This window comes from Tyto alba, unplaced genomic scaffold (genome assembly GCF_018691265.1).
Source record: "Tyto alba isolate M040663 unplaced genomic scaffold, T.alba_DEE_v4.0 Super-Scaffold_38, whole genome shotgun sequence".
NCBI classification, from domain to species: domain Eukaryota; kingdom Metazoa; phylum Chordata; class Aves; order Strigiformes; family Tytonidae; genus Tyto; species Tyto alba.
The window spans coordinates 36,039,033-36,065,049 of record NW_024881313.1 but is presented as its reverse complement, the minus strand read 5'-3'; the positions used below and the strand labels follow the sequence as shown (position 1 = coordinate 36,065,049).

The window sequence follows — 26,017 nt, the reverse complement described above, 5'->3', positions numbered from 1 at the left end:
GCTTATTTGTTGGTAGCTTGTACTAAGGTGAAATTCATACCTCTGTGTCAGTGTGTTGTTCTTTATAGCTCTTTGTGTCAGTGTGTTCTCTTTTTTATAGCTCTTTTTTTGTCAATATAGTCTTCTTTACAGCTCTTTGTATCAGTGTGCTATTCTTTATACCTCACCTGGTTCTTGTAGCTTGTTGGTTACTGTTTTGCAGACCTCTGGGCTTCTCTATGGACCCTTGTTTGTTTTCACTGACCTGGTAAAGCTTTTGGCTTCAACAGAAGCGAGATTGTGATCAGGAGCTCTGAGCTGCATTCCTGGCACAAGAGCAACAACAGATGGAGTAAAATACTAGTCTTAAACAAAGGGTTTGCTTTTTTTTTTTTTTTTCCCCTCTCATGAAAAAGCAAGTGATCTAGATGAAGAAACTTGGTCAGGACTTCTAGGCTTAAAATATCAGCCTTAGCATTTTGTCTCGTGACTGCGGATTTAAAGTTTATAGTTGATCCAAGGTTATATCTCTAGTTCTAAAACCAGAGAAAGGAAGTGTTAATCTGCTTTAAAATGATGTAATCCTATTGCAGGCCCCACCTGCCCCTGCTGCAGCTCCGGTACAGGAAGATACGAAAGTCCCCATCAGCCTTGTACTGAGGTTAAGGTAAGGACACAAAGCTGACCTGTTCTGTCAAAGTGAGCCTTTGTAGAGAGGGACACTGGAAGACTTCTTGCCATCTGCCTTTTAATTAAAAGAGTGGTTGCTATATGTTGTCTGTCATCTTGGATTTCATCCACTCTTCTGAAACTGGGACCCAGAAAAGCTGTTCATGTCATCCACTTCTTCAGTTTGGCAAGAGCTGTAGGTCGAAAGAGGTTTTGGTATTTGTATAAATATTCTTAAACTCTTAATGGGGTGGTAAGGAAGGAATTAGCTGGGTTCCCTAAAGGGGATCAGGGATCCAGAGCTTCTGGCCTTGTGCTGGACCATCTGACTATTTAGGCACAACTTCAGCCAGTTCTGGGAGTGAAGAACTTTTACCCATTTCAAGGCATGGATTCTGGTCGATGCCCCTAAAAATAGGCGGAAAAAGGATTGTAAGCACATTCTACTGTCATTACACTTACTGACATTTCTCATTTAAGCAACCTGCCTCTCATCTCTGTAGGCATCTTGATTGTTGATAGGCACTGAAGTGGGACTTCTGAGCATCACCTCCCAGTCATTCCTGGACCGTTACACCATGTGTGTGCATCTGCAGTCAGCGAGTGCTTCCTTCCTCCGAAGGATGTTCTCCAGGGGTCTGTTTGCTGACAGATAGGAGTTGCTGACACAGTGGAACAACGTGGCCTTATAGCAGAGAGGTGGCACTTGGTTATCCTGGACTTCAGCCCGCTCAGGCTCTGTCAGGTTGAGAGGCAGACAGTGCCGAGAGCCCTGCTTCCAGATACACACCCAAGTGATTAGTTTCTGCCCTTTGAAGGGGAATTATGCAATGGATTTAATTTCTTTTCACAGACTGATTATTCAATGACAACACGTTCTTTTAGGCACTGATCAGTGCAATGAAATGGTCTCTTCTATATAAAATTTTCTTCTTTCCCCAGGAATTCAAAAAAAGAGCTCAACGATATTCGATTTGAATTTACCCCAGGGAGAGGTGAGCTGGTGGGACATTCCAGTGTGTGAAGGTGGCTTTGGCAGTTGTGTGTGTGGAAACCCTGTAGGAATGTCTGTCCACAGCGCCTTCCTGAAGGGCTTGCCTTGTGGTTGGGCTCGGAGCACTGCTGTTGAGAAGACCCTTCTTGTAAAACTGTTCATGGATATGACCAAAGTGCAGCCCTTCCATGAATTCCAACTCAGAGTTTGGCAGCAGAGCTCAGAGCTGTCTGGCTGCACCTGGTGTACACCCTAACATCTGTCTTGTGTAAACAGTACTTTTGCTGTTTGGTTTGTACAAGCTCCTCTAGGTTTCTGTGTGATGCCTTCACCAGCTGTACAATTTCTATTATGCGGTGACTGGCTCTTGGCTTTCTCCCCAACAGATACTGCTGATGGTGTGTCTCAAGAACTCATTTCAGCAGGTCTTGTTGATGGCAGAGATCTGGTAATAGGTAATTACGTTTGTGTGGGGTTTTTTTTTCCCACTCTAACCATTTCAGTCAGTTTTTGGCATGTTTAAAATGACCTGATTAGTGGGTACTAGGAGAGTTTACTGTGGCCTTGGTTCTCTACCCCCAGTGACTCTACAATACTACTGTTAATTCAGGTGGCAGTTCTGTGCCAGTACATTTAGGCACCCCCCAGTCCACAGAAATATGATCTAGTTGGAAACCTTATGAAGCAAATGTTCCTTGTAATGCAAAAGGAAAGCTAATCAATGCATTAGCTAAATCATTATCTGACATACATGCCTTGTCAAATTGCTGCACAAGCCTGTACTGCTCACAGGTCCTGTGCAAAAGAGGTCTGGGACTGGAATCAGCCAGGCTTTTCTGTTTTAAATAGGGCTGGGGAAGGAAGTGTAAATTGCACATGCACTAAGGCAGCAGCAAGTGTTGTATGGGGATGAAGAGACAGGTGAACAGCTACCTCTAGCAACAGTTTGCTAAATAAATATGTCCTTCTGTGCAGCAGGTGAGACTTTTAAACTGTCAGCACTATTTATATATTTTGACTACTGCAAGCAAAACTGTTTCTTATACTCAGGCTGCAACATCTGGAAAGGCTGCTAGTGCAAAATTAACTGGATTTCCAGGTGCAGTTGGGCAGTTTATTACTACTAATCCCACCACATCTAGGAAAAAATAACTACCTCTTAAAAAAAAAAAGCATAGTAACAAATGACAGCACTTTCACAGTTTAAAGCTTTAAATTTAGGTAGATTGAGTCTAATTGAGACCTAAATTTTTTTATTATTTTAAAAAGTTCTATGTTTGTCGAGTAGTAGAAAGAGGCCTAATGAGTTTGGGATGTTTTTCTCTAGCCTGTCCTAATATTTGCGCATTTTCTTTGTGTGTGTGTGTGTGTGATTTCAGTTGCAGCTAATTTGCAGAAAATTGTGGAAGAGCCCCAGGCAAACAGATCCGTCACTTTCAAACTGGTATTTATTCCTGTTCCCTCATTGAACAAGTTGTCACTTGCAAAGAGAAGGCATTGCACATAGATGCCTGTGATGTCTACTGTAGGCATCTAATGTATGCACTCTAAATCCTCCCTTCTCTCCCAAAGCTTCCTACTGGTTGCCTGAGCATAGCCAATGCTGGCTCCCTGCTTGTGTCCTCTGAGCAGCACCTGGCTTAAATAAGTGTGAGATGATGTGCTAATACAAACATTCCCTTATCCTGGCTAATAAGCATATCAAAATGTTACAGAAGAGTTTTTCTGTACACTTTCCCCAAAAGGGCAGAAATACTTCAGGGCAATTAAGTCAGCTAAGAAATGCCATGGCCTCCTTTCTTGGAAGAAGAGAAGAATGGGGAGGGTCCAGGTACATTGTCCCCGAAGAAGAAATGAGGAAATGAAGGGGGGAAAAAGAAAAAGAGCGAGGGGCAAAAGAAGCAGCCAAAACTAAGAGAAGATAGGCTAGGAGAGGAGAAAGAATGGCAGATGAATCCTTCAGAAGTAGTTATAGTGGCAAAGCAAAGGTGTAACCAGTTTATTGGTAGTGAAGCAGTAGGTGCTGTTGTTTTGCCTCTTTCTGTAAGGAGTTTTCACTTGTTTTGCCGCTGTTAGTGCATATAGCCCTAGTCAGAGCAGACACTGGCAAAACTTCGGCCCCAGCCCTTCCTAGCTTCAAAAAAAGACCAAAAAAAATAAAAACCAACCAACCAAACCCAAAAGTGCTCAGTTTTAACTTTGGGTAGTGTGAGCTGGTGAATACAGTGCAAAGCTGTCCAGTGACTGCTGCTGGTACACCTTGTGATTCGTAGCACGGCATGGGGCAGAGGGTAGAGTGTGGGTGTTGCTATTTGGATCTCTGTTCCTTTGTATTTCAGGCATCTGGCGTTGAAGGCTCAGATATTCCTGATGATGGCAAACTTATAGGATTTGCACAGCTCAGCATCAGCTAAACAATGGTCCCAGGAGATGTTTCCCAACTGAGAACCCACATGTGCATATTCGTAATGCTTCTGTTAGCCTAAAAAAACCACTACTGCCAAAGAATTGAACTACAGCCCCCTTCCTAGAAGCTTTAACATTTTCCTTAATAGGATCACAAACCTTCCTGAAATTACCGATGGCGTTTACACCTTTTGTAAACAACTCTCATGTTTTTGTATCTGTCATCTCAAACATGCAGATCCAACATGTCATTGCCTGCATGTTCATTTTATTATTGCCTTACTTTAAAGAAAAATACTACTGAGTACGAAGCAGGGGGTTCCACTGCTCTGATGATCTTGCCTAAATGTTTGCTTACATGTGGTTTCATTTTTTTTCACTTGCTATTTTTGCACAAGTTTTAATACTGAACGGATCTTTTTTGTTCTTTACCTGCTTCTCCTTCTATCGAAAACACCAATGTACATGTTGTTTGGGTCACCTGGAGTGCTGAGAAATCTGCTTCTCTTCGGCTGTTTTATAAAACTGCTGGTTTGAATGCTTGCACATGAGAAAGCAAGCCAAGTCTTAACCCATGGGAGGGAGAGCTGCCTTCCCTTGTGTCTGTGTTTTTGAGAAGTTCCTTGACTTTGAGGTGTTAGAAGTCAGCTTCCCTTTGTAAACTGCCTTAATTTTTTTTTTTTATTTTTTTTTTTTTTTTACAATTTTGGTTCTCTCCACATGAGTGCCAGGCATGGCATGAGGGCTGAACCTTTTAATTTACGTTAAGCAGTCCTTCCTCAAAATATCTCTCATTCTGCATCTTAGATGTAGTCTGTTCTTGAAGCAGACCTATGAGGCATTGCTGTCTGGAAAGTGGTCTTTCAGATCAACAAAATATTCATGGTCAGAGGGAGAGGAGATCTGTGTCACTCTGCGTTTGGGAAAGATGCACTTCGAACTGTTCCGGAAACTCGCTCTGTCGTGCCTGGCTGCGCGAGTCCTCCCAGCGTGTTTCCCCGTCCTTTGCAAACTGGTACCCGTGGAACCACCCCTGTCGTGTTTTACAGCAATAAAGAATCGCCAGTAGAGTGGAAGTACTGGGCAAGCGAGCGCCGGGCTGCGTCCCTCCTGCACTAATCGCTTGGGTCATCGGCTTTCTCATCGGTCCAAGCCTCAACGTTTGATCAGGATGTCACTGAAACCCTGTCACACACATATTTCAGTTTTTATTTCTATGTGGTGTTGAATTTGAGTTTCTACATGAATAATATAAATTATACTTTTGAGTTTGAAGAGAGACACTTGTAATGCAATATGTGAATAATAAATGGTGTTGATTTTTTTTTTTTTTTCCTACTGTTTCACAGTTGGCCTTTGTAACTGCTATTGGCTCTGGAGTGTTTTCTACACGGAAATTGTAAGCCTGTAATTCAACACACAGATGGAAACGTGTTTGGTTTCCATCAGCCACAAACAATGCAGAAACAGAGCGGAATGACTGGGTTCAATTAGGATTTCTTTTTTTTCCAAGTCTTCAGATGAACAATCTGTATTTATATATTGTTCTCTATGAGCGGCTGTGGAAGCTTCCTGAATTGTGCATGTTCTTTTTATACTGCCCTTGTTGCTTTTAGCCTTTAGGTGGATATTGGGTGTGTCCCTGTGGGCTGTTTGCAGCCCCGGGGCTGGTGAGTGTGAAGGGGAAGGAGAGGAGGAAGAGGGTTTGGGAGCGGGAGCACCCCTGGGTGCTGAGCAGATGCTCTCAGGAGCTCGGGAAGCAGATGCCCGATACCAGGGAGTTGGTGGTGGCTGGTTTAGCCGGGCGGGTGCGTGCACGTGTGTGTGGCACCTCTGGTGCTTCCTCCTGTTATCTGACACAAAACACTCCCTATGGCTGTCCCCATCGAGCTTCTTGGCTTGGGAAGAGCAGGCTGGCATCTCAATTTTCGTGTCACCCTGTGGTCACTATGGATGTATTGAAAACCCTTAGGATACAGAGACAAGGTAGTCTTGGTACAATATTATTTTCCCTTCTGCCTGCATGCCCTAGGGACCTCCTTGTTCATTTGTGTACTGGTGCTGAGAAAGGTAGGACTCGAACTGCTCAAATGGAACAATGCAGCATCTATTTATTAAGTTATTCCCCACCTTCCCAAAGCCAGGACTTGGAGAGCTTGAGCTCACACTAACCCAAGGCTCCTTAATTCTTTAATGGAGAAAATAAATAAGGAAAAAAACTGATGTTTTTTGTTCTGTAGAGCTCCAGATGTTTTGGGTAGGGATCCAAAATATTTACTTGGGCTATTACAGTTCTAGACAACTTTTATTTCTGATGTTGTTCCAGTAAGTGCCAATGCTGTTCATAATTGTTTTCCAGTGTCATTAAGAATTTGGTTTTTGTGCAAATTTCTGATCTGAACCTGGAAGCAGGTGGTAATTTTAAGTTAGTTCCTACTTTTAAGGACAATGCTCTGTTAATGAAAACGGATCCTCTTCACAACTTTGGTGTATTGTAGATTATAATGAAAGATGTAAAATATTCAGGCTTTTTTTTTTTTTTTTCCTTTTTTTGGACTTTGTATTTTACTGCATGTCTCTAATTTTTAATCAATAAAGAACAAATTGTCCATTGCCACGTGTTTGCGTGGTTTACGTGTCACTGGCTCGGACGGTGTATCTTGGGGAAGGCGTTTTTCTGAGTAGTGTCTGCAACCCCTGGGACGTGCGTTCGGGGCGATGGAGGTTTGGCAGCCCCTGGGGAAGACTCGGTGGGAAGGGCTGGGATGCTCTAGAGGAGTTACGTGCAGAAATGGAGCCAGGATGGCACTTAGGCTTGTACCCTGCGAGCTTGTCTCCAGTTGAAGGATTTGCTCCAAGCTCTGCATGTCCTCTGCAGCAGGGGATGGGCTTTCCCTGGCCGGGAGCACCTCAGGGTGGCAGAGGCTGGTATTAAAGTGGGATGACTTCTACCCTGAGAAGCATTTGGAGCATGACCTCTTCCTGAATTGGAAGTTTCGGGGCAGATCTGATCCAGAGGTGCCTCTGAGTTCTCTCCCTTATATTTGTAGCGGAGCCAGGACTTGAAGAAAATGCACTGAGGGTGAGGGCTAGAGCCCAGGCGTGTCCTCATCTCTTGTCATCCTGACAGCCCTTAGCCCTGGCTGTGCCGTTCCTCCCTCTGAGTGCTTTGGGCTGCGAGAGCAGGTAGGTCCCTGCTGTGAAAGGTCTTGTCCAAGCGTGCAGGTGGCAAAGCTGGGGGCAGGCTCTCAGTAGACCTTTTCCCACGGGATGGGAAACAGTTCCGTGTCCTGGCACCGAGCCTCTGCCGTGGTTGTGGCGGTAGGTGTGTCACGGTGAACGCTGCGATTCGGTGTCAGTTAAACTGAGTGGGCACCTGGACAGCTTTCCCCAGTTGTGGTCATCCTTTAACAGCAACCTTGGCCACAACCTTTCAGTGTCATCTAATGTCATGCAAAAGACAAGTGCCTGGTTGCAAGCAGAGACTGCCTGACTCCTCCCTGGAAAGCCAACTCTCTGAAGACTACATGGGAGAAACCTGAGAGTTTTCCTTCATATCCTTTAGTATTTCTTGCCCGTCTTCCATGAAGGAAGGAAAGTTTCAGAAATGAAGGGAAATGTTATCTGACAAGTGAAAAAAAAATCCCCTAATATTTCTTACTGAAGGTGCCAGGGCAGATGGCAAGATCAGGCCTGGGAGATGCTCCTGAACTTGTGGAAATGCATGATTCTGCTTTTAGCAAGGTTTGGCCTGTACCATCTGCTGATGAAACAGAGCCCGAGGTGAACAGGGGCACCTCAATTTCATCCTCCATCTGAATTTCCTGGTAGAACAGACCAAATTTGTGTCTGCTTGCTTTTCTCTGTCTTTGGTGCTCCCTGCTTGTGGCTGCTGAGCTGGGCTTATCCTGAGGGCAGCATCTCTTCTCTGGCTGCCCAAGGAGCTGGTGTATCTCCAAGTTGGAGCCATGCCGGTGTCCTAATCAACCCAAATGTGGCAGCAGTTGTCTGATTTCCATCATACTATACAATGCTCTTCCCACACATCTGTGGGCAGGAGCAGGAGCATTCAAGCTGCTTTTGGGCACTTCTGGAGGCTTTGCCTCATGGATGTCCCCCCAGGCAAACGCTGTTGCTACATCAGGGATGGGTTGAACCAAGTTGGTTTCATGTTCTCAACAATCATTTTAAGGCGTGAAGGCATTTGAGCTGAGCTTTGCCAAACGTGCCTCAAGCATCATTGCCCTGTGCCACATTTCTCCCGTTCCTGTATGCCTTTCCCAAGTCTTCCCTTCATCTAGCCCCCACCAGCCCATGGGCTGGCCCAGAGCTGGTGGGATGGGTGGACGTCCCGTGCATGGCTTGCTCATGGTTGCCCAGGGAAGCTGTAAAAGATGAAGCAAACGGAGTCTCCCGTCACCTGGGACCACAGCCAACTGGCCACCCTTCTTCGGCTTCGGCTCTGCCCAGCTATTAGCATCACTCCCTTTATTCCCCTGGACATTTTCCAGCTCTGTGTCGTGCCGGGCTGTCTCGGCCTCTCTGAACCTTGCTTGCCTGACTGGAACCACTGGGGACCGTCTCAGTGGTTCAGCAAGTGCAGCTCCTGCGGTTGATTTGGAGAAAAGTCTTTTTCCCCTGTCAGTGCCACCCGGCTTGGGCAGAGGGGGTGACCCCATCTGCCTGAAACAGGGGTCTTCCTGCTCCAGCCAGCACTGTATGTTTGTGAGTAGCACAGAGATGATTAATGTATTACATGCTGTACTTAGGGCAGGTAAAATATCAGGCATTAAGTCTATCCTGACTTTACATATTTGTGGTGGCTGCCTATGACTGCAGAGCTTATCTTAGGTTTAAACATTAATTTAGCCCTCTGGAAAGTCTGTCTCAGCACTGTCCTGTTTCAGATGCAGCTGCCAATGCCAGGCGTCGGGGAAATTTGGAAAGCCGTTGGTGATTTTGGGCCTTTTCAGAAACGGCTGGTGCTGCTCACTTTGTTTCCATGCCTCAGTGTGGCTTTCCACCAGTTTTGCCAACTGTTTATGGTTCCACACGTGCCACATCACTGTGACACCAGCTGGATCCGTGCCGTTGGCCCCAACCTGACGGAGGAAGAGCAGCTGAACCTCACCCTGCCCCGGGACGCGGACGGGGCGTACGAGCAGTGCTCCATGTACTCGCCGGTGGACTGGGACCTCGGCTCCATCGTGGCGTACGGCCTGAACGCCACGGAGAAGTGCAGCAGTGGCTGGGTGTACCCCTCAGCACAACCGCCGTCCCTGCTGACCGAGGTCTGTAATCGCCTTTTGACACGCCGGGGGACGCGGGAGAGGGATGGGAACCCCCCAAAGAGCCGCCTTGCCCTGCAGTTCAGTCAAAGCTGGTGCCAGCCGTGCTGCGGCTGGGCTGAGATTTACATCAGGTGTATTTTGGGGACCTCGTTCTCCACCACCCAGCCCCCAGGTGTGGCCATGGAGGGGTTGCATGCAAGCAGGCTGCAATATAGACGCCAGCGGGGCCACAGGCAGAGCCAGTGGAGAGATTAATCACTCCAGGTGGGACCTTTGGGGTCTCCCTGCCCCAAATGCCCCTACGCAGACAGCAGGTAACCTTTCAACTTGTCCCTGTGCACAGCTCCATGCTTCAGCCACCCTGGCCGGGGGACGGAGGCAAAGCTCAGCACTTGGTTTTTGCTCCCGCGCCTGTTGAGGGGCTGTCAGGGCAAGCAGCTGGGGGGTGTCTGCCACAGGGTGTCCGTGTTGCAACACCAGCTCAGGGCTGGCGTGAACAGTCCGAGCTCCTCACGGCTCCTCGCTCCGTGCAGAGGTGCGAGGTTTGACGAGGAGGGGGAAGCTTGCAAAGCCACGCGTCTACCGCTCAACGGGAGCTTCAGCAACGCCAGCAGTGCTCCAGTGAGCAGTGCTAAACTTCTTTTGGGGCTCTCTGACCTCTTTGTATTTCTTATACGTGATCTTTCATGTGTGACTCTTTCTATAGATGCCCTCTGGATGCTGGCTGTTGCAGAACGTCTCTTTAACAGAAGCTGCTCTGCCCAGGAATCACCGTTGCCCTCATCCTTTTTCCTCTGGGAGGGCAGGCAGTCTAGGAGGAGGCAGCTGCTGGGACTTGTGTCCCAAGCCCCGCTTTAAGCAAAATTTACCAACCAGGAGGGTTCCCTGGGAGTGCCTGGGCTGGGGAGGGGCGAGTCCTGCAGGTCCCAGTGTTCAGGAGCGGGGCACCATTGCGTCCCCATGGGCTTGTCTCACCTCTGGCTCGTTTGCTATGCGCACACCGTGGAGACTCACATCCTTGGAGGTGGGATGAGAAAGCATCTGGAGCCTGTCGAGAGCAAAAGCAGCTGTGTTTCCTTCCTCCAGTTCGACCTGGTGTGTGACAGGAAGGACCTGAACGACATCTCCCAGTCCGTCTACATGGCGGGGCTGTTCCTAGGATCCATGATTTTTGGGCCGCTAAGTGACAGGTGAGGAGATACACCCGCCCCTCCAGGGTCTGTGCAAAAGCCACCAGTGCGCAGTACGGAACACTGCTCCCAGCCTGGCTGGTCACTGCACCCTGTGCATTTTGTCACAGCTTCTCACTAACAGAGATCCTGACCAAAGTCCTCGGATCCTGTGAGGACACTGGGGGTGGAAGGGAGAAGGGCACAGCTTATGCGCAGGGCATTTCGCATGTCAATTTAGAGTCTAATCTGAGCCTTCTCACCCTCAAGAGAGGACAGTACAATCACTGTATAACCCTCTGGATTCTTCCACATCTCCACGGGGTCTCTCCAGGCATCGACTGTGTCTTCTCTCTTCTGCCACAGGATCGGCCGCCGGCCAGTCATTCTGATCTCCATCTTCCTCCAGGCCTTGTTTGGTGTAGGAATTGCCTTCGTGCCCCATTTCTATGTGTACATGGCCTTCAGGTGTGTCGTGGGGGCTTCGGTGTCAGGGATCACCATGACAATATTGGCCTTAGGTGAGTAGGATGCCCATGCCCTGAGGCAGACAAATGTGGCCTCTCAAGCTACAATAAGAAATGTCTGTAAAGAAATAAAAATAAGCATGTACAACTTGAAAAACACCACGGTGAGGACAGATCTTGCACTGCACTGTCCTTTAGCACTTTGGCATCTCCTCAGCCCTGAGTGAGAGCCCTGGGGAGCAGCTCTCCCATGCCAGTGCTCAGGGGAGGAGAAGGGGGTAGACTCCCAGGAGGTCAGTGTGGGCAGAGCCCAGTGGCTCCACATGATTGATTTGGACCCCAGCTCTGCCCCAGTGAGGGGCTCTGTGGAAACTGAGAACAAAGAGGTGACATACCTGAGCTTCATGTCCTCTTCAGAGGACAGGAACACCCTGATGATAAGGAGAGGTGATACATCTCATGAAACAGTGGTGACTTGCGTGTGTGACTGAGGCCAGAGCTCTGACTGCCTGTCTCCTCTCCTCACCTCCAGGAGAGCTCTTCTCCAACGGAAACAGAGTTTGCATCAGGGGAAACAATTTGCATGGATGACTCTGAACCTTCATTCTTCTTCTCAGCTACAGAATGGGTTGGTGCCTCCTCCCGGGCAAAGGCAGTGCTTCTTTCTCACTGCTGTTTCGCCATCGGACAGATGCTCTTGGCTGGCTTGAGTTACGGTATTCGCAACTGGAGGCTGCTGGAGATTGCAGGATCTGCCCCAACGTTTGCCCTTTTCTTCTACATCTGGTAAGCAGGAGTGGGGCAGAGCTCCCTGCAGGCACAACAACAGCAAGTGTGAGAGGTGGCAGTGAGGAGGCAGCAGCTCAGCACCGGGCTGGGTCTTTCCCATCCATTAAAGCGCAGATCTTGGAAGGACTTCTGCAGAGCTCAGCACATCTCCCTGGGGCACTGGACCCCTCCAAGAAGCAGCTGCTTTGCTTCGGGTCCTCAGATGTGGCCTCTGGGGCCCAAACGTAGGCCTGGAAATCCTGGCCTGAGGAGGTAGTCAGACCCCTCCGTCACATGTGATGCCCGTTGCCTGCTGGCCGTGGCTGCAGGGAGATGGGCTGTGGGGAAACTCAGCAGGTCACAGCAGCACCTCCTGATTTCATCTCCTTGGCAGGGTGCTACCCGAGTCAGCTCGGTGGCTGGTGACAAAAGGCAGAATAGAAGAAGCCAAGAAGGTCCTTCAGAAGGCAGCATCCATCAACAAGTGCACCCTCCCGCCAGGACTCCTTGAGCAGGTACCTGTGATGGCACGGGGAAGTGCTTGTTGGCTTCAGAGACTTTCCTCTGCGCCTGGCTTTGTAGCAGCCGTTGGTTCATCCGTCATCCGATAAATATCTTCCCATGCCCACTGGGGACGAGGTGGGGATGGCCTGTGGCTAACTCCAGCTTCATCTGCGCTGTGCGGAGGCCAAGTCAGGCAAGAGGCACAGCTCCTGCTGCGGCTCAGCCTGGACCTTTCTGGAGTCCACCTTGGGATATGGAAAGGACTCGACAGCTTCCCTGGCTTTTCTTCTGTGAGGGTTGTAGGAGTGTTGAGGGTGAGCACAAGGGCTCTCTTTAGTTGGCGGTTTTCCATGTACAACTGGCCAAAGGTCATGCCCACCTCAAAGTCCCTGTGCTGGGGAAATGTCCATCCTGAGGAGCCTCTTAGCCATCACACTAGTGCTTTGGGCACCCAGAGCACAGGCACAGGAGCCCAGCCTCTCTGGGCTGCCCTCCCTCCCAGAGCAGTTTGGGGTCACAAGCCTGTCCCACTGAAGCTTTCCCTTCAGTGCAGATGGAAAAGGAGCTGGCCATGGGTTTCCTTTGCCTGCCGTAACCCTTTTTGCCTTTCTGCCTTTTGAAGCTGAAGCCTGAGACACAGACCAAGTCTGGAAGTATTCTGGATCTCTTTCGGAAGAAGCACCTCCGGAATGTGACTTTAATCATGTCATGTGCCTGGTAAGATATCCCCTGGTCCCTTCTTTCCAAATTTGTAGATGAAAAAAATAAGGGATTTATTGCTAGTCATAGCTATAAATTCATCTTGTGGTTTTTAGGTGTTATTGATGGGTGTTTCTGTTTCTGGCTATTCAAGATGTTATACAGTTTGTGGGAAAGTTTAGAGCCCTTCCAGCTTTGGCAATCCTGTGGTATTCATCTGGTTTTATGTGTTCTTGGAAATGCTGTGGCTTAGTCAAAATGTCATCATTGGAGATCAATACTGTATTTGCTCATGGACAATAGGTATGCTCAGTGCCACCCTGCATGACTTTCAGGTTTGTGAACAGCCTTGTCTACTATGGGCTGAGTCTAAACGTCACAAATTTTGGTCTGGACATCTACCTGACACAGCTTGCGTTTGGAGCAGTGGAAATTCCAGCCCGTGTTGGTTGTATCTTTGTGCTGCAGAGGTTTGGGAGGAAGAAAAGCCAGGCTGTTCTCCTGCTGCTGAGTGGCCTGCTGTGTCTGATCATCACTGGCATCCCTGAAGGTGAACAACCTCTTCCCATCCCAAGAGGACAACCTCTGGGACAGGGAGCCACAGAGCCCCAACCCTTCCCTTGCTGGTGCAGGTCCTGTTCTCCCAACCAGCCGGGCTCCCATCTCTCAGGTCTAGAGCTGACCCTGGTGCCATGGCCACAAGGGACTTGGTTAACTCCCCAAGGCCCATTCTGACCGGCAGACTTTTGCTTTCTGATTGAAATAGAAGAGGGTAGAGTCGAGCCCAGAAGGTCACCTATTAGCAGAGTTGTTCTCTGGGAAAGTTAATACATGGGGAGGTGAGATGATGAATGCAAAATGTGCTGAAGGTGGCTCCAGCACCAGAGCTGCTGTTTGGTCCACATTCAGGCACTGTTCAGACCCAGTGGCTACCTGCAGGTGATACAGTGGTCGCCGTGCGTCCCCAGCCTCCATCCCTGAGTGGTGCTGGGCCCTTCTTCCTCATCCTACAGCAGCGCTCTCTCCTCCTCCCCTCAGACCAGCCCGTGGCAACCACCATCCTGGCCATCATCGGCAAATTTACAGCCTCAGCCTCCTTCTCCACCTCCTACGTCTACTCCGCAGAGCTCTTCCCCACGGTCATCAGGTGAGGTCTCCCCACGCACCGGCGTGTCCCTCCACCACGGCTTGGTGGCAGTGGTGGGGCAAGAGCCCAGTTGTCCCCACGGCCGCACTCAGCCCCACGGTGGCCCAGGGGACGCCGAGCCCTGCCCGTGCCTCCCGCCACCCCTTGCTCCCCCAGGCAGACCGGCGTGGGGCTGTGCTCGATGTCGGCGCGGGTGGCGGGGATCGTGGCCCCGCTGATCCGCCTCCTGGGCCAGTACCACCGGGCCATCCCCATGGCCATCTTCGGGAGTGCCCCCGTGGTGGGGGGGCTGCTCTGCGTCCTGCTGCCCGAGACCCGCGGCACCGACCTGGTGGACGACACGGGGGACGGACACCCCCCGGCTGAGGTGGGTACCCGGTGGTGACCACGTTGCTTTTTGGGCAGGGACATGGGGTGCCAGTGCTGCAGGAGGCCATCAGCTGGGGTGGGGGTTTCTTTGAGGGCATACAGTAGTGGGAGGGCGGGGAGTGGGGCTGCCCCACTCTGCAGGGAGCGGAGGAGGCCTCATAACCCTGCCCATGGTGGTCAACCCTTCGTTCCTGTCCGTGGGATGGAAGGACTCTAGGAACAGCCGGTGCTTCACTTGCCTCCCCCTGCCCTCCCAAGGGAAGGGCCAGAGCCTTGTAGCCATGCCCTCTGGCTTTCTGCCTCTCGTAACTCCCAGTCCTCATTCCCTGTGGGACCGGGTGGAATTGCACCCCAATACTTTTGTTGTCCTGCTGGGAGAAGGGTGTCCACCAGACAGAGTGGTGGATGGGAAACGAGGTTGCTAAAAGCTGCGTGTCTCAGAGAAGGCTGCCATCGGATCCTAACGGGTCTTTCTTTGTTTTTAAACTCTTTTCCCTTTCATTAGGTCTGTGAAAATGCCCACAGCAGCTCTGAAAATGGACACGTGAAAGGAAGAGATGGTGGCCAAGACAATGAGTACACAATGACCACTCACTTCTAGCTGGGCCTGCAACCGGCTGTAGCTAAAGGCAACTTAGTGCTGTGCCGGCACTGGGGACAGGCAGGGTCTCCATTTGCAGGGCACCGACACCTCCCATGAGGTCACTGCCAGTTCTTGGTTTTCTGTTTCTTTTTTTGCCTTACTGTATCTCCCTCTATAGCTTGTCCTCAGGCACTGCATGCTGTCCCTGGTGTTGCCCAAGGGAGACACCTGCTAGAGCATTGAATAGACTTGCAACAGATTTCTGTGCTCACTAAAGAGAAAGCCAGAGCAGATGCAGCATTGAAAACAATCTCGCACTTGCAAGGAGGAGTGATTTCTCTTGAATTTCTAGCATGATCTTCTCACCCTCTCTTAAAAACACTTTTTTTTTTCTTCTTTTTTTAAAAAAAAATTTGAGACACTCAGCTGAGAAAAAAAAAAAAAAGATGTAATGGAAGAAACATCAAACAGCAAGCAAGGACATCTAACAGGCAGCAGAATTTTCACCTTAGTGCTGGTGGCTTTGAATTAAAGCATGTCATGATGCTTTGTGCACAGAAAATTGTGCTATCGGGCTATGGTGTAGGACCACATTAATTTGTTCCTGGAAACTGAGAGACATTGTGGCAGTTGGTCTCTTAGAAGAAAGTGCAAATCTTTCTTGGAACTATCAAGTCTATTCTATTCTCTTCTAGAGTATTCATTCTTGCTGTCTCCATTTCTGTCTTTAAATGGTTTAGGACCAATTTTGTCTTATATTTTGAGGAAAAAACGTGTGCTTTTCCTGTGCTTCTCCTCCTCTTACCTCCTCTCACTCAAGATGACTTTCTTTTACCACTGGCTTAGTACAGATGGAGCCCAGAAGTTATAGAGTGGTGGTGTTCCAGCTTTGTCTATATACAGCTCAAAGATTATTTTCTGGTAGTGTCAAGAAGCTTTTAAAGCAGATTTTATTTCTTTCCCCTGTTCTCATGCCTTCATGTTTTCCATGGATCAAAGTAGCCTACGGATCTGCAATTTGATGAAGACATAGTTTTGGATAAAATCTGTGACATGTGGCAGTGACTCACCGGGAGGGGCTGCCCGTGGTGCCATTTTCTCTCTGGCACTGCTTTTCAAATGATTTGCTCTGCTGCTCCTGTTCAGTGCCTCTGAGTATAGAGGAGCTCAGTCCTTTGCCCAAGGGTGCTGTTTCGTTGGCGATGGCTGGGGGCTGCCTCCTTTTGGTCTTTTATGGAAAATATGGCATTGAGGATAAAGGCTGAGGGAAGAGCTTGGGGCAAAATGCAGTTACTGAGTGAACCACAACTCCTTTTGGGAATTCTGCTCTGAGACTGTCTGTTTCAGTTCACTTCATAAATAAAGGTGTCCAGGCACATCTGATGCACTTCTGCTTCCATCTCATTCATGTACCCAGTAGGCTGAAGATCTGTTTTATCTGCTCTTCTCTAGACCACTGCACCTGGTTGGTTTGAAGGCCACTGGATAGTGCACTTTTGGCTGAAGAGCACCTGAACATCTTGACTCATGATGTTTTGTGCAGCTCAGCAAAAATGGGAGGATGTCCAAGGGTTTTGCTGTGCCTTAATGTTGCTGTTACCTGGTCCACACATGGTCTTACACTGTAATAAATAGAGTTTACAATACAGAATCAAGCTAGGTGTGGTGGAATTGCATGTGAGAATGCAAACACACTTTTGCATGCATGCAATGGGATGTTAAAGTCTCTCATCATGACGAGGCTGTAGACAAAGGGTTAAAAGTGCCTCAGGTGACATAAATGAATGGCTGAAGAGGTGAGGGGAAGGAGCATTAGCACTGCTCTAATGACTGTGCAATGAGTCAGTGCCAAAGCCCAGAACCTGCAAATGCCCTGCCCCACTTCCAGCCATGGCCAGGTCCCATGTGACATTGGGGAGATTTTGTGCACCAAAGCCAAAGCACAAACTGAGTATCACCTTCAGGCATGTCTGGCCCGGACTTGGGACACCCCAGCTTTCAAAAACACCATTTTCTACAGCACAAAGCTATCGGAAACAAAAGGATGCTACAAACTTGAGTGACAAGTCTTCTTCTTTAACCTAAAGCAGTGCCGTGGTTTGAGGGGATAGCTTCATGAAAGGGCACCAAATAAATTCTCTGCTTGTGAACAAGTAGTGCAGGAAAGGAGATGGCCTTTCTCTTTTGCGTGAAAGTAGATGACACTAAAATGTTGTGGCTGAGCTAGCAGCAGCCAACCAAGTCACTGCTAAAGGCTGACCACGACTGGGGAAAGCTGTCCAGATGCCCACTCAGTTTAACTGACATTGAATTGCAGTGTACACCACACAATTCAGGAAACTTCCACAGCTGCTAGTAGAGAAAATAAATATAGATTTTTTCATCAGAAGACTTGCAAAAAAAAAAAAAAAAATCCTAATTGAACTCAGTCGTTCTGCTTTAACACTGTTTCTGCATTGTTTGTGGCTGATGGAAACCAAACATGTTTCCATCTGTGTGTTAAATTACAAGCTTACAATTTCCATGTAGAAAACATTCCAGAGTCAATAGCAGTTACAAAAACCAACTGTGAAACAGTAGGAAAAAAAAAAAATCAACACCATTTATTATTCACATATTGCATTACAAGTGTCTCTCTTCAAACTCAAAAGTATAATTTATATTATTCATGTAGAAACTCAAATTCAACACCACATAGAAATAAAAACTGAAATATGTGTGTGACAGGGTTTCAGTGACATCCTGATCAAACGTTGAGGCTTGGACCGATGAGAAAGCCGATGACCCAAGCGATTAGTGCAGGAGGGACGCAGCCCGGCACTCGCTTGCCCAGTACTTCCACTCTACTGGCGATTCTTTATTGCTGTAAAACACGACAGGGGTGGTTCCACGGGTACCAGTTTGCAAAGGACGGGGAAACACGCTGGGAGGACTCGCGCAGCCAGGCACGACAGAGCGAGTTTCCGGAACAGTTCGAAGTGCATCTTTCCCAAACGCAGAGTGACACAGATCTCCTCTCCCTCTGACCATGAATATTTTGTTGATCTGAAAGACCACTTTCCAGAGAGCAATGCCTCATAGGTCTGCTTTAAGAAAGACTGGATCAGACTAAACATTTATTATATGTCTGTCCATTCATCACTTGCTCTCTGAGCATCTGTAGATGTCCTTCTCCAAGTCTACTCCATCCTCTCTGGTGTGCCTCTTGCACAAAATTTCCCGTCTCCTGCTGCTGAAAACGAGAAAAGGAAGAGGTGACACTGTTCCCATCTTGGTTCCTGGCATATTTATCTTTGCCTTAAATTTTCACCTTTGGATTTTTTTTGCCTTAAATTCAGAGCTCCAGCTACCCACCTCAGCCGGGGGGTGTCCGTCCCCCGTGTCGTCCACCAGGTCGGTGCCGCGGGTCTCGGGCAGCAGGACGCAGAGCAGCCCCCCCACCACGGGGGCACTCCCGAAGATGGCCATGGGGATGGCCCGGTGGTACTGGCCCAGGAGGCGGATCAGCGGGGCCACGATCCCCGCCACCCGCGCCGACATCGAGCACAGCCCCACGCCGGTCTGCCTGGGGGAGCAAGGGGTGGCGGGAGGCACGGGCAGGGCTCGGCGTCCCCTGGGCCACCGTGGGGCTGAGTGCGGCCGTGGGGACAACTGGGCTCTTGCCCCACCACTGCCACCAAGCCGTGGTGGGGGGACACGCCGGTGCGTGGGGAGACCTCACCTGATGACCGTGGGGAAGAGCTCTGCGGAGTAGACGTAGGAGGTGGAGAAGGAGGCTGTGGCTGTAAATTTGCCGATGATGGCCAGGACGGTGGTTGCCACGGGCTGGTCTGAGGGGAGGAGGAGACACCACCACTGTGACTTCCGTGGAGAAGATTCACTTGGAACCAAAGGTGTCTGCAGTGGGATTTCCCAGGACAGCCCTCTCTAATGGACTCACCAAGCAAATCTACTGCCTAACCCATTGGAAATCATTCGTAGAGCATCCTTTCTTGGAAAATACTCTGGACAACTGTCAAAGAGAGTCCAGATTTCTCCTGAGTCCTTGGGCATTTCCTAAATCTGCACCTGGAGTGAACCACTGATCCACCACAGGGCTTCAGGGAGTGCTCGGTTGGAAATGTCATGTCCATGAGCTTTAAAGCATCGTGCAGGCCCTCTCTTTCCTTCAGCCTTACTCACACCTGTAGCACAGCATTAGGGCTGAGGGTATGGGCTGCGGCAGTGTGTAGGCAGTAACAGATAAGCGGGGGCTATTTGCTTTTCCTTTTCATCTAAAGAAGGGAGACACAGTGGCTTTTAGAACGCCTCTTCTGCTACACCTTTCTGAGAGGAGGTTGTGGTGCAGGTGGTGGTGTCTGGTGAGTGCTGGTGTGTAACAGACACTGCCTGCCAAGGGCCAGGAGTTGTGGAAGGACCAGGCACAGCTCTGAAGGAGAAGAAAGTCACCCAGAGAGGAAGCCAGCATGTTGAGCTGTGAAACTTGAGGCAGCTCAGCCCCTGGGAATGAGTGTGGGTCTGCGGGTAGCTGGGCTGGGAGGATGGGTCTGAACCAGGATAGAGCTTGCTGGGGCTCTGCCGGGGTGTGCTCTCAGGTTGGGAAGAGGTTGTTCACCTTCAGGGATGCCAGTGATGATGAGACACATCAGGCCAGAGAGTAGGAGGAGAACAGCTTGGGTTTTCTTTCTCCCAAACCACTGCAGAAAGAAAATGCAGCAATATCGAGCTGGTAACTCCACCGCCCCAAAGGCAAGCTGCGTCAGATAGATGTCCAGACCAAAACTTGTCACATTAAGGCTCAGCCCGTAGTAGACAAGGCTGTCTGCAAACCTGAAATTCAAGTAAAGTGGAATAGAATATGTAACCTGATAGGATTTCCAGGGGTTTATCCTCAAAAATTAGGGTGTTTAGAAGACACACAACTTATTTAAGCTCCCAGCAATCTCTGTTTTGCTTCTACTCACCACCTGTGACAATTTTGTGAGACTCAGGTACATAAGATAAAGCAACATGGATCCCCATATGGTCAGCAACTTTTAGACTGCACCCAAAACTTCCAGGGGGACACAAAATTACTCCAAGGTTCAGGGATTGCCAAAAACTGGAATTACTCCAGCCTTTCTCACAAAACCTACAGCATCTCCAATATTCAGATTCTCCCCATATCCAGACAAGACAGATCTGGTCCAGTATAGGGAGACAGAAAGATAGCAGATGAATACATAGACATAAACATGAACCAAAAGATCCCATGAAGTGAATTTTCGGTTCTTGTCAACCACCAATCTCTTATTTTCTTTACCTAGAAGTTTGGAAATAGTGGACCAGGGGATATCTTACCAGGCACATGACATGATTAAAGTCACGTTCCGGAGGTGCTTCTTCCGAAAGAGATCCAGAATACTTCCAGACTTGGTCTGTGTCTCAGGCTTCAGCTTCAAAAGGCAGAAAGGCAAAGGGTCACGGCAGGCAAAGGAAACCCATGGCCAGCTCCTTTTCCATCTGCACTGAAGGGAAAGCTTCAGTGGGACAGGCTTGTGACCCCAAACTGCTCTGGGAGGGAGGGCAGCCCAGAGGGGCTGGGCTCCTGTGCCTGTGCTCTGGGTGCCCAAAGCACTAGTGTGATGGCTAAGAGGCTCCTCAGGATGGACATTTCCCCAGCTCAGGGACTTTGAGGTGGGCATGACCTTTGGCCAGTTGTACATGGAAAACCGCCAACTAAAGAGAGCCCTTGTGCTCACCCTCAACACTCCTACAACCCTCACAGAAGAAAAGCCAGGGAAGCTGTCGAGTCCTTTCCATATCCCAAGGTGAACTCCAGAAAGGTCCAGGCTGAGCCGCAGCAGGAGCTGTGCCTCTTGCCTGACCTGGCCTCCGCACAGCGCAGATGAAGCTGGAGTTAGCCACAGGCCATCCCCACCTCGTCCCCAGTGGGCATGGGAAGATATTTATCGGATGACGGACGAACCCATGGCTGCTACAAAGCCAGGCGCAGAGGAAAGTCTCTGAAGCCAACAAGCACTTCCCCGTGCCATCACAGGTACCTGCTCAAGGAGTCCTGGTGGGAGGGTGCACTTGTTGATGGATGCTGCCTTCTGAAGGACCTTCTTGGCTTCTTCTATTCTGCCTTTTGTCACCAGCCACCGAGCTGACTCGGGTAGCACCCTGCCAAGGAGATGAAATCAGGAGGTGCTGCTGTGACCTGCTGAGTTTCCCCACAGCCCATCTCCCTGCAGCCACGGCCAGCAGGCGACAGGCATCACATGTGATGGAGGGGTCTGACTACCTCCTCAGGCCAGGTTTTCCAGGCCTACGTTTGGGCCCCAGAGGCCACATCTGAGGACCCAAAGCAAAGCAGCTGCTTCTTGGAGGGGTCCAGTGCCCCAGGGAGATGTGCTGAGCTCTGCAGAAGTCCTTCCAACATCTGCGCTTTAATGGATGGGAAAGACCCAGCCTGGTGCTGAGCTGCTGCCTCCTCACTGCCACCTCTTACACTTGCTGTTGTTGTGTCTGCAGGGAGCTCTGCCCCACTCCTGCTTACCAGATGTAGAAGAAAAGGGCAAACGTTGGGGCAGATCCTGCAATCTCCAGCAGCCTCCAGTTGCGAATACCGTAACTCAAGCCAGCCAAGAGCATCTGTCCGATGGCAACACAGCAGTGAGAAAGAAGCACTGCCTTTGGTCGGGAGGAGGCACCAACCCATTCTGTAGCTGAGAAGAATGATGAAGGTTCAGGGTCACTCTTTTCAAAACATGCTGCACTATCTTTTATTATTGATTCTTGTGAGGCTACATCTGTCTGCTTCAGAGAAGTCTACTCACCCAAGGCCAAGTCAGTAATCAGAATTCCTGACACCGAAGCCCCCACAACACATCTGAAGGCCATGTACACATAGAAATGGGGCACAAAGGCAATTGCTACGCCAAACAAGCCCTGGAGGAGGATGGAGGTCAGAAAGATTGGCCGACGGCCCATCCTGTGGAAGAAGAGGGAAGACACAGTTGGTATCTGGAGACCCCATGGGCATGGGGAAGAGCCCATGTAGAATATGAAGTGCTCTGAGGACCATTGACACCAGAGGGGATTTGACATCCATGTGAATAAAACTCCTCTATACATCACAGGAAAATCAGCATCTCTACTTTTATCCCATCGCAGTGCTAGCAAAGGCAAAAGGCGATGCTGCTAAAGGAACTAGCCCTTGAAGGGTCCCTGTGTCCCCTCTCTTGAGAGCAGTGAGGATCAGACTGAAATGGACTGTGGTGCTGGTTCCCCCATGAGGCACTGTGTACACATGCTCCTTTCCATGTCCCCTGCATGGCTGTGACCTTTAGGGATCTGAGAATTTTGGTCTTGGTCACCATAAGCTGATCAGAGCCACAGGAAGGATGGACTCATGGTCTGGTTAACACAGCTGAAGGTGGGTCCAACTCTGTTGCCAAATGTAGATTTATGGGATTCCTGGAGACACCCTTGGGTAACCAAGACACCAGTTTGGACTAGACCTTTGATTTCTGAAGGTTGCCCCACATAAGGCTGTATCTGCCTCCCACTCTTTTAAACCCTCAGACATTTACAGACATGCCAGGTGACCCCAGGTGCCCTTGCTCAGGCAAGGGGATTGAATCCTGTGGAGGGAGTATTTCATGCTCAGTGCATGGACATCCTGAACTCTCAGCTGGGATGTCCCTTGGTGCTGAGCAATAAGACTGGGAGGTGGCTGTATTTCCTCACCTGTCACTTAGTGGCCCAAAAATCATAGCTCCTAGGAGAAGCCCCACCATGTAGACAGACTGGGAGATGTCATTCAAGTCCTTCCTGTCGCACACCAGGTCAAACTGGAGGAAGGAAACACAGCTGATTTTGGTCTCAACAGACTTCAGCAGCTTTCTGAGGGTGGGCAGCCCTTCTGCTCCATGGTGGATCTAGGAGTTGGCGCCTGAGCTCTCACTCCAGCCCCTGGGAGCAGAGAACCCACCCCCCAAGGACACAAGCCTCCATGATGTGCACATAGGACACAAGTCAGAGGTGGGACAGGTGTACAGGGTGCTCAGCCTGCCTCTTCACCATGGTGCACATCTCCCAAGTACTGGGACCTGCAGGACTCCCCTCCAGCCCAGGAATCCCCAAAGGAGCCTCCTGGCTGTGAGATGGACACAGTGCTCCAGGGACCCCAAGGAGCCTTTGCAAATGCCAGAGGCTGGACTCTCTCCTCTGGTTTCAGCTCAGAGGAAGGTATTTTCAAGGAGGTGATGGAGCTGGGAGTGAGGAAAGGAGAGAGGGAGGAAGAACAGAGAAATGAGGGAAAGTGGGAGAGGAACAGAGGTCCAGAGAGGGGGATGATGACAAACAGAGCCTTTGCTAACTACATGGTCCATAGGATGTTTTGTTGCAGCCCTGAAGGTCTCTGGAGGCCCCAGAAATATTAATGACAAGCCCTTGGAAGGTAAATGTCTTTTACAGAGAAGTTGATGTGAGGAGAACCAGATGGAAGAATAAGGGAAACTGTGGCAGGGGGACCTAGAAGGTCCCTCTAGACAAGCTATATCATGGGTTCAAGGTCCCGGATACTGGAAAAGGGAGGAATTGTGGTCAGAGCATGTGCTGGACTCACACCCCCACAGACCCCACATGTGCCCCTCCCCAGCCGTCTTCATCGTGGTCTTTCTGCAACAATCTCCCAAGGATTACAGCTGTGATCTGTGTGATGGAGCCAAAATCCCCCAGTACCTCATGTAAATCTCAGCCTGACTGCACCACAGCTGGCATTGGCTTACCAAAATACAGGACAGGGTATGCCCATCCCTTCCCCTTCCAATCCCCGGCGTGTCAAAAGGCGATTACAGACCTCGGTCAGCAGGGACGGCGGTTGTGCTGAGGGGTACACCCAGCCACTGCTGCACTTCTCCGTGGCGTTCAGGCCGTACGCCACGATGGAGCCGAGGTCCCAGTCCACCGGCGAGTACATGGAGCACTGCTCGTACGCCCCGTCCGCGTCCCGGGGCAGGGTGAGGTTCAGCTGCTCTTCCTCCGTCAGGTTGGGGCCAACGGCACGGATCCAGCTGGTGTCACAGTGATGTGGCACATCCACAACCATGAACACTTGACCGATCATTTGGAAAGGATTAAGAAGTAGTGGGAGGGAGAGCAACAGTACCAGCAATTTCTGATATAGCCCAAACTCCCCCAGAGCACTTATAACATCTCCAAACTCAGTCATGGTGACTACCTCTATGGCCAGGCTGTACTAGGGCACGTTGCTTAAATAGACAAATGTTAATGTTTAAACTATATGAGCACTAAACCCCTAATCAGGTATGATAAAATGAGCACTTGTACCAGCACGTTTGTCCATTACGATGATATACTGAGTCCTCCGGGGCGTACTTTGTCTCCAGCCATTCCCTCCTTGTTCTTGGTGCTGGAACAAAGGTGCCAGAGCATTGCCACTCATGGGGATAGCTCAGGGACAGCTTGTCTTGGCCCAGCCTGGTGTGTTTCCCCAGGCTGCAGCACAAGGTTTTTTGTTGTTCAAGACATGAAGTTGTGACACTGCAAATCAGGGCTAATTTTCCTAAATGTGGTGGAGCAAACAGAGTAAATTTGATGCTCTCATTAATGGATTAATGGATAGATAGCCCATCCTGAAGACTATAGGAAAGATAAACAGAAAAGCAATTCTCCTCTGGATCAGGAAATATGGCTGATAGTCAGGTAGACTTGGTCTTGACAGCTGTGTGCCGAGCTGTCAGTTTTCATTTGTCCCATGTAGAAACCCTGGTTAGTCATAAAACTAGATCTAAACTACAGTGTCTTGGGGAGAATCCTAAAATAGATTGGGCTTAGTGAGTACCCTCAAGCAAAACATAGCACGTTATGCACACAGACATACAGAGCACACAGGATTTGGGGATAAGAAACAACACCAGCTTGGATTTGCCCAAGGTTCTGATGTCACTTGAAAAGCAGATTGACCTGATTTCTGCTGCACGTCTGAGCTGCTTCCTAGACAGACTTCCTGAGTGGTTCGTATCTTTATTCCTGGAAACTGGAAAGCTGGATTGCCCCCAGTGTATGAAATTTGGTGTGTAATTTGGAAAAGGTCTCCTGGCTGCTTTCACCAGAGTGCTAAGGACAGGTCACTAGACACTGACCTGTTTACTTCATGTCACCTCTCAAATTCTTTGTCCTTCACTCTCAACACAGACAGTACGTCTGAGCCTCCAGCAAAGTTACTGAAGGATCACACAAGTCTGGCTTGGTGTTCATCAGTGGGTATGGCACTGGTGAGCTTATGGAAGTAGGAAGAGGGGTAGAAGATAAGATCTTTGTCGTGGTTTAGGCCTGGTTGGCAGCCAACCACAATGCAGCAGCTCTCTCTCCCTTCCCCTCCGGCAATGAGAAGGGACAGAGAGCCAGGCTTGGGGTTCGAGATAGGACTGGGATAGGGAAAAATTTCCCTTTATGATCACGAGCAAAAGGCAGACTCGTTTGGGGAAGAAAAAAAGAACATACATTTATTACTGACACTAACAACACATAACAGAGTAGGACAGTGAGAAGCATTGCCACATCTTGAGAACACCTTCCCCCCACCCCTCCCTTCTTCCCGGGCTCAGCTCTGCTCCCGATATCTCTACCTCCTCCCCCAGTGGCGCAGGGGCAGGGAATGGGGGGTGCAGTCAGTGCTGCCACTTCCTTCATCTTCGGTGAGGGGAGTGTCCAAAACTTGTTACCCCCTGCTCCATCGTGGTCCCCCTCTCACAGGAGACAGTCCTCCACAAACTTTCTCCGACATGAATTCCTCCCATGGGCCGCAGCGTTCCCCACACTGCTCCACCATGGGTCACTAACTTCCTCCGACTGGATTCCCTCCCACAGCTGCAGCCCTTCCCGAGCTGCTCCGGCGTGGGACTCCCCCGCATGCTGCAATCCTCCCAGCACTGAATTACAGCAGTGGGGCTACCTTTTC

At 49.7% G+C, this 26,017-nt stretch overlaps 3 protein-coding genes across 3 annotated transcripts in view; 2 read left to right on the top strand and 1 right to left on the bottom strand.

The window, feature by feature from the left end:
- OXSR1 (oxidative stress responsive kinase 1) overlaps window positions 1-6,661 on the top strand; it is a 92,371-nt gene extending 85,710 nt beyond the window's left edge. Inside the window, exons 14-18 of the mRNA XM_042801976.1 lie at window positions 573-646; window positions 1,591-1,643; window positions 2,029-2,097; window positions 3,022-3,086; window positions 3,982-6,661. Coding sequence (XP_042657910.1) covers window positions 573-646; window positions 1,591-1,643; window positions 2,029-2,097; window positions 3,022-3,086; window positions 3,982-4,056 — 336 coding nt within the window. The 3' untranslated portion in view covers window positions 4,057-6,661. The remainder of the gene's footprint in view (window positions 1-572; window positions 647-1,590; window positions 1,644-2,028; window positions 2,098-3,021; window positions 3,087-3,981) is intronic.
- A 2,306-nt stretch (window positions 6,662-8,967) lies between these two features.
- LOC104368007 (solute carrier family 22 member 13-like) lies at window positions 8,968-15,063 on the top strand. Its single transcript, XM_033009718.2, has 10 exons — window positions 8,968-9,339; window positions 10,426-10,529; window positions 10,875-11,029; window positions 11,593-11,761; window positions 12,138-12,258; window positions 12,870-12,964; window positions 13,282-13,496; window positions 13,985-14,093; window positions 14,250-14,460; window positions 14,968-15,063. The coding sequence occupies exons 1-10, from the start codon at window positions 8,968-8,970 to the stop codon at window positions 15,061-15,063; spliced, it is 1,647 nt and encodes a 548-aa protein (XP_032865609.2).
- Window positions 15,064-16,111: 1,048 nt separating this feature from the next.
- LOC104359597 (solute carrier family 22 member 13-like) lies at window positions 16,112-24,283 on the bottom strand. The gene is made up of 10 exons (XM_042802177.1): window positions 23,894-24,283; window positions 22,780-22,883; window positions 21,867-22,021; window positions 21,587-21,755; window positions 21,090-21,210; window positions 20,386-20,480; window positions 19,661-19,875; window positions 18,767-18,875; window positions 18,400-18,610; window positions 16,112-16,273 (listed from the first exon to the last, which is right to left on the bottom strand). The coding sequence occupies exons 1-10, from the start codon at window positions 24,263-24,265 to the stop codon at window positions 16,112-16,114; spliced, it is 1,713 nt and encodes a 570-aa protein (XP_042658111.1). The 5' UTR covers window positions 24,266-24,283.
- Between the last annotated feature and the right edge of the window lie 1,734 nt (window positions 24,284-26,017).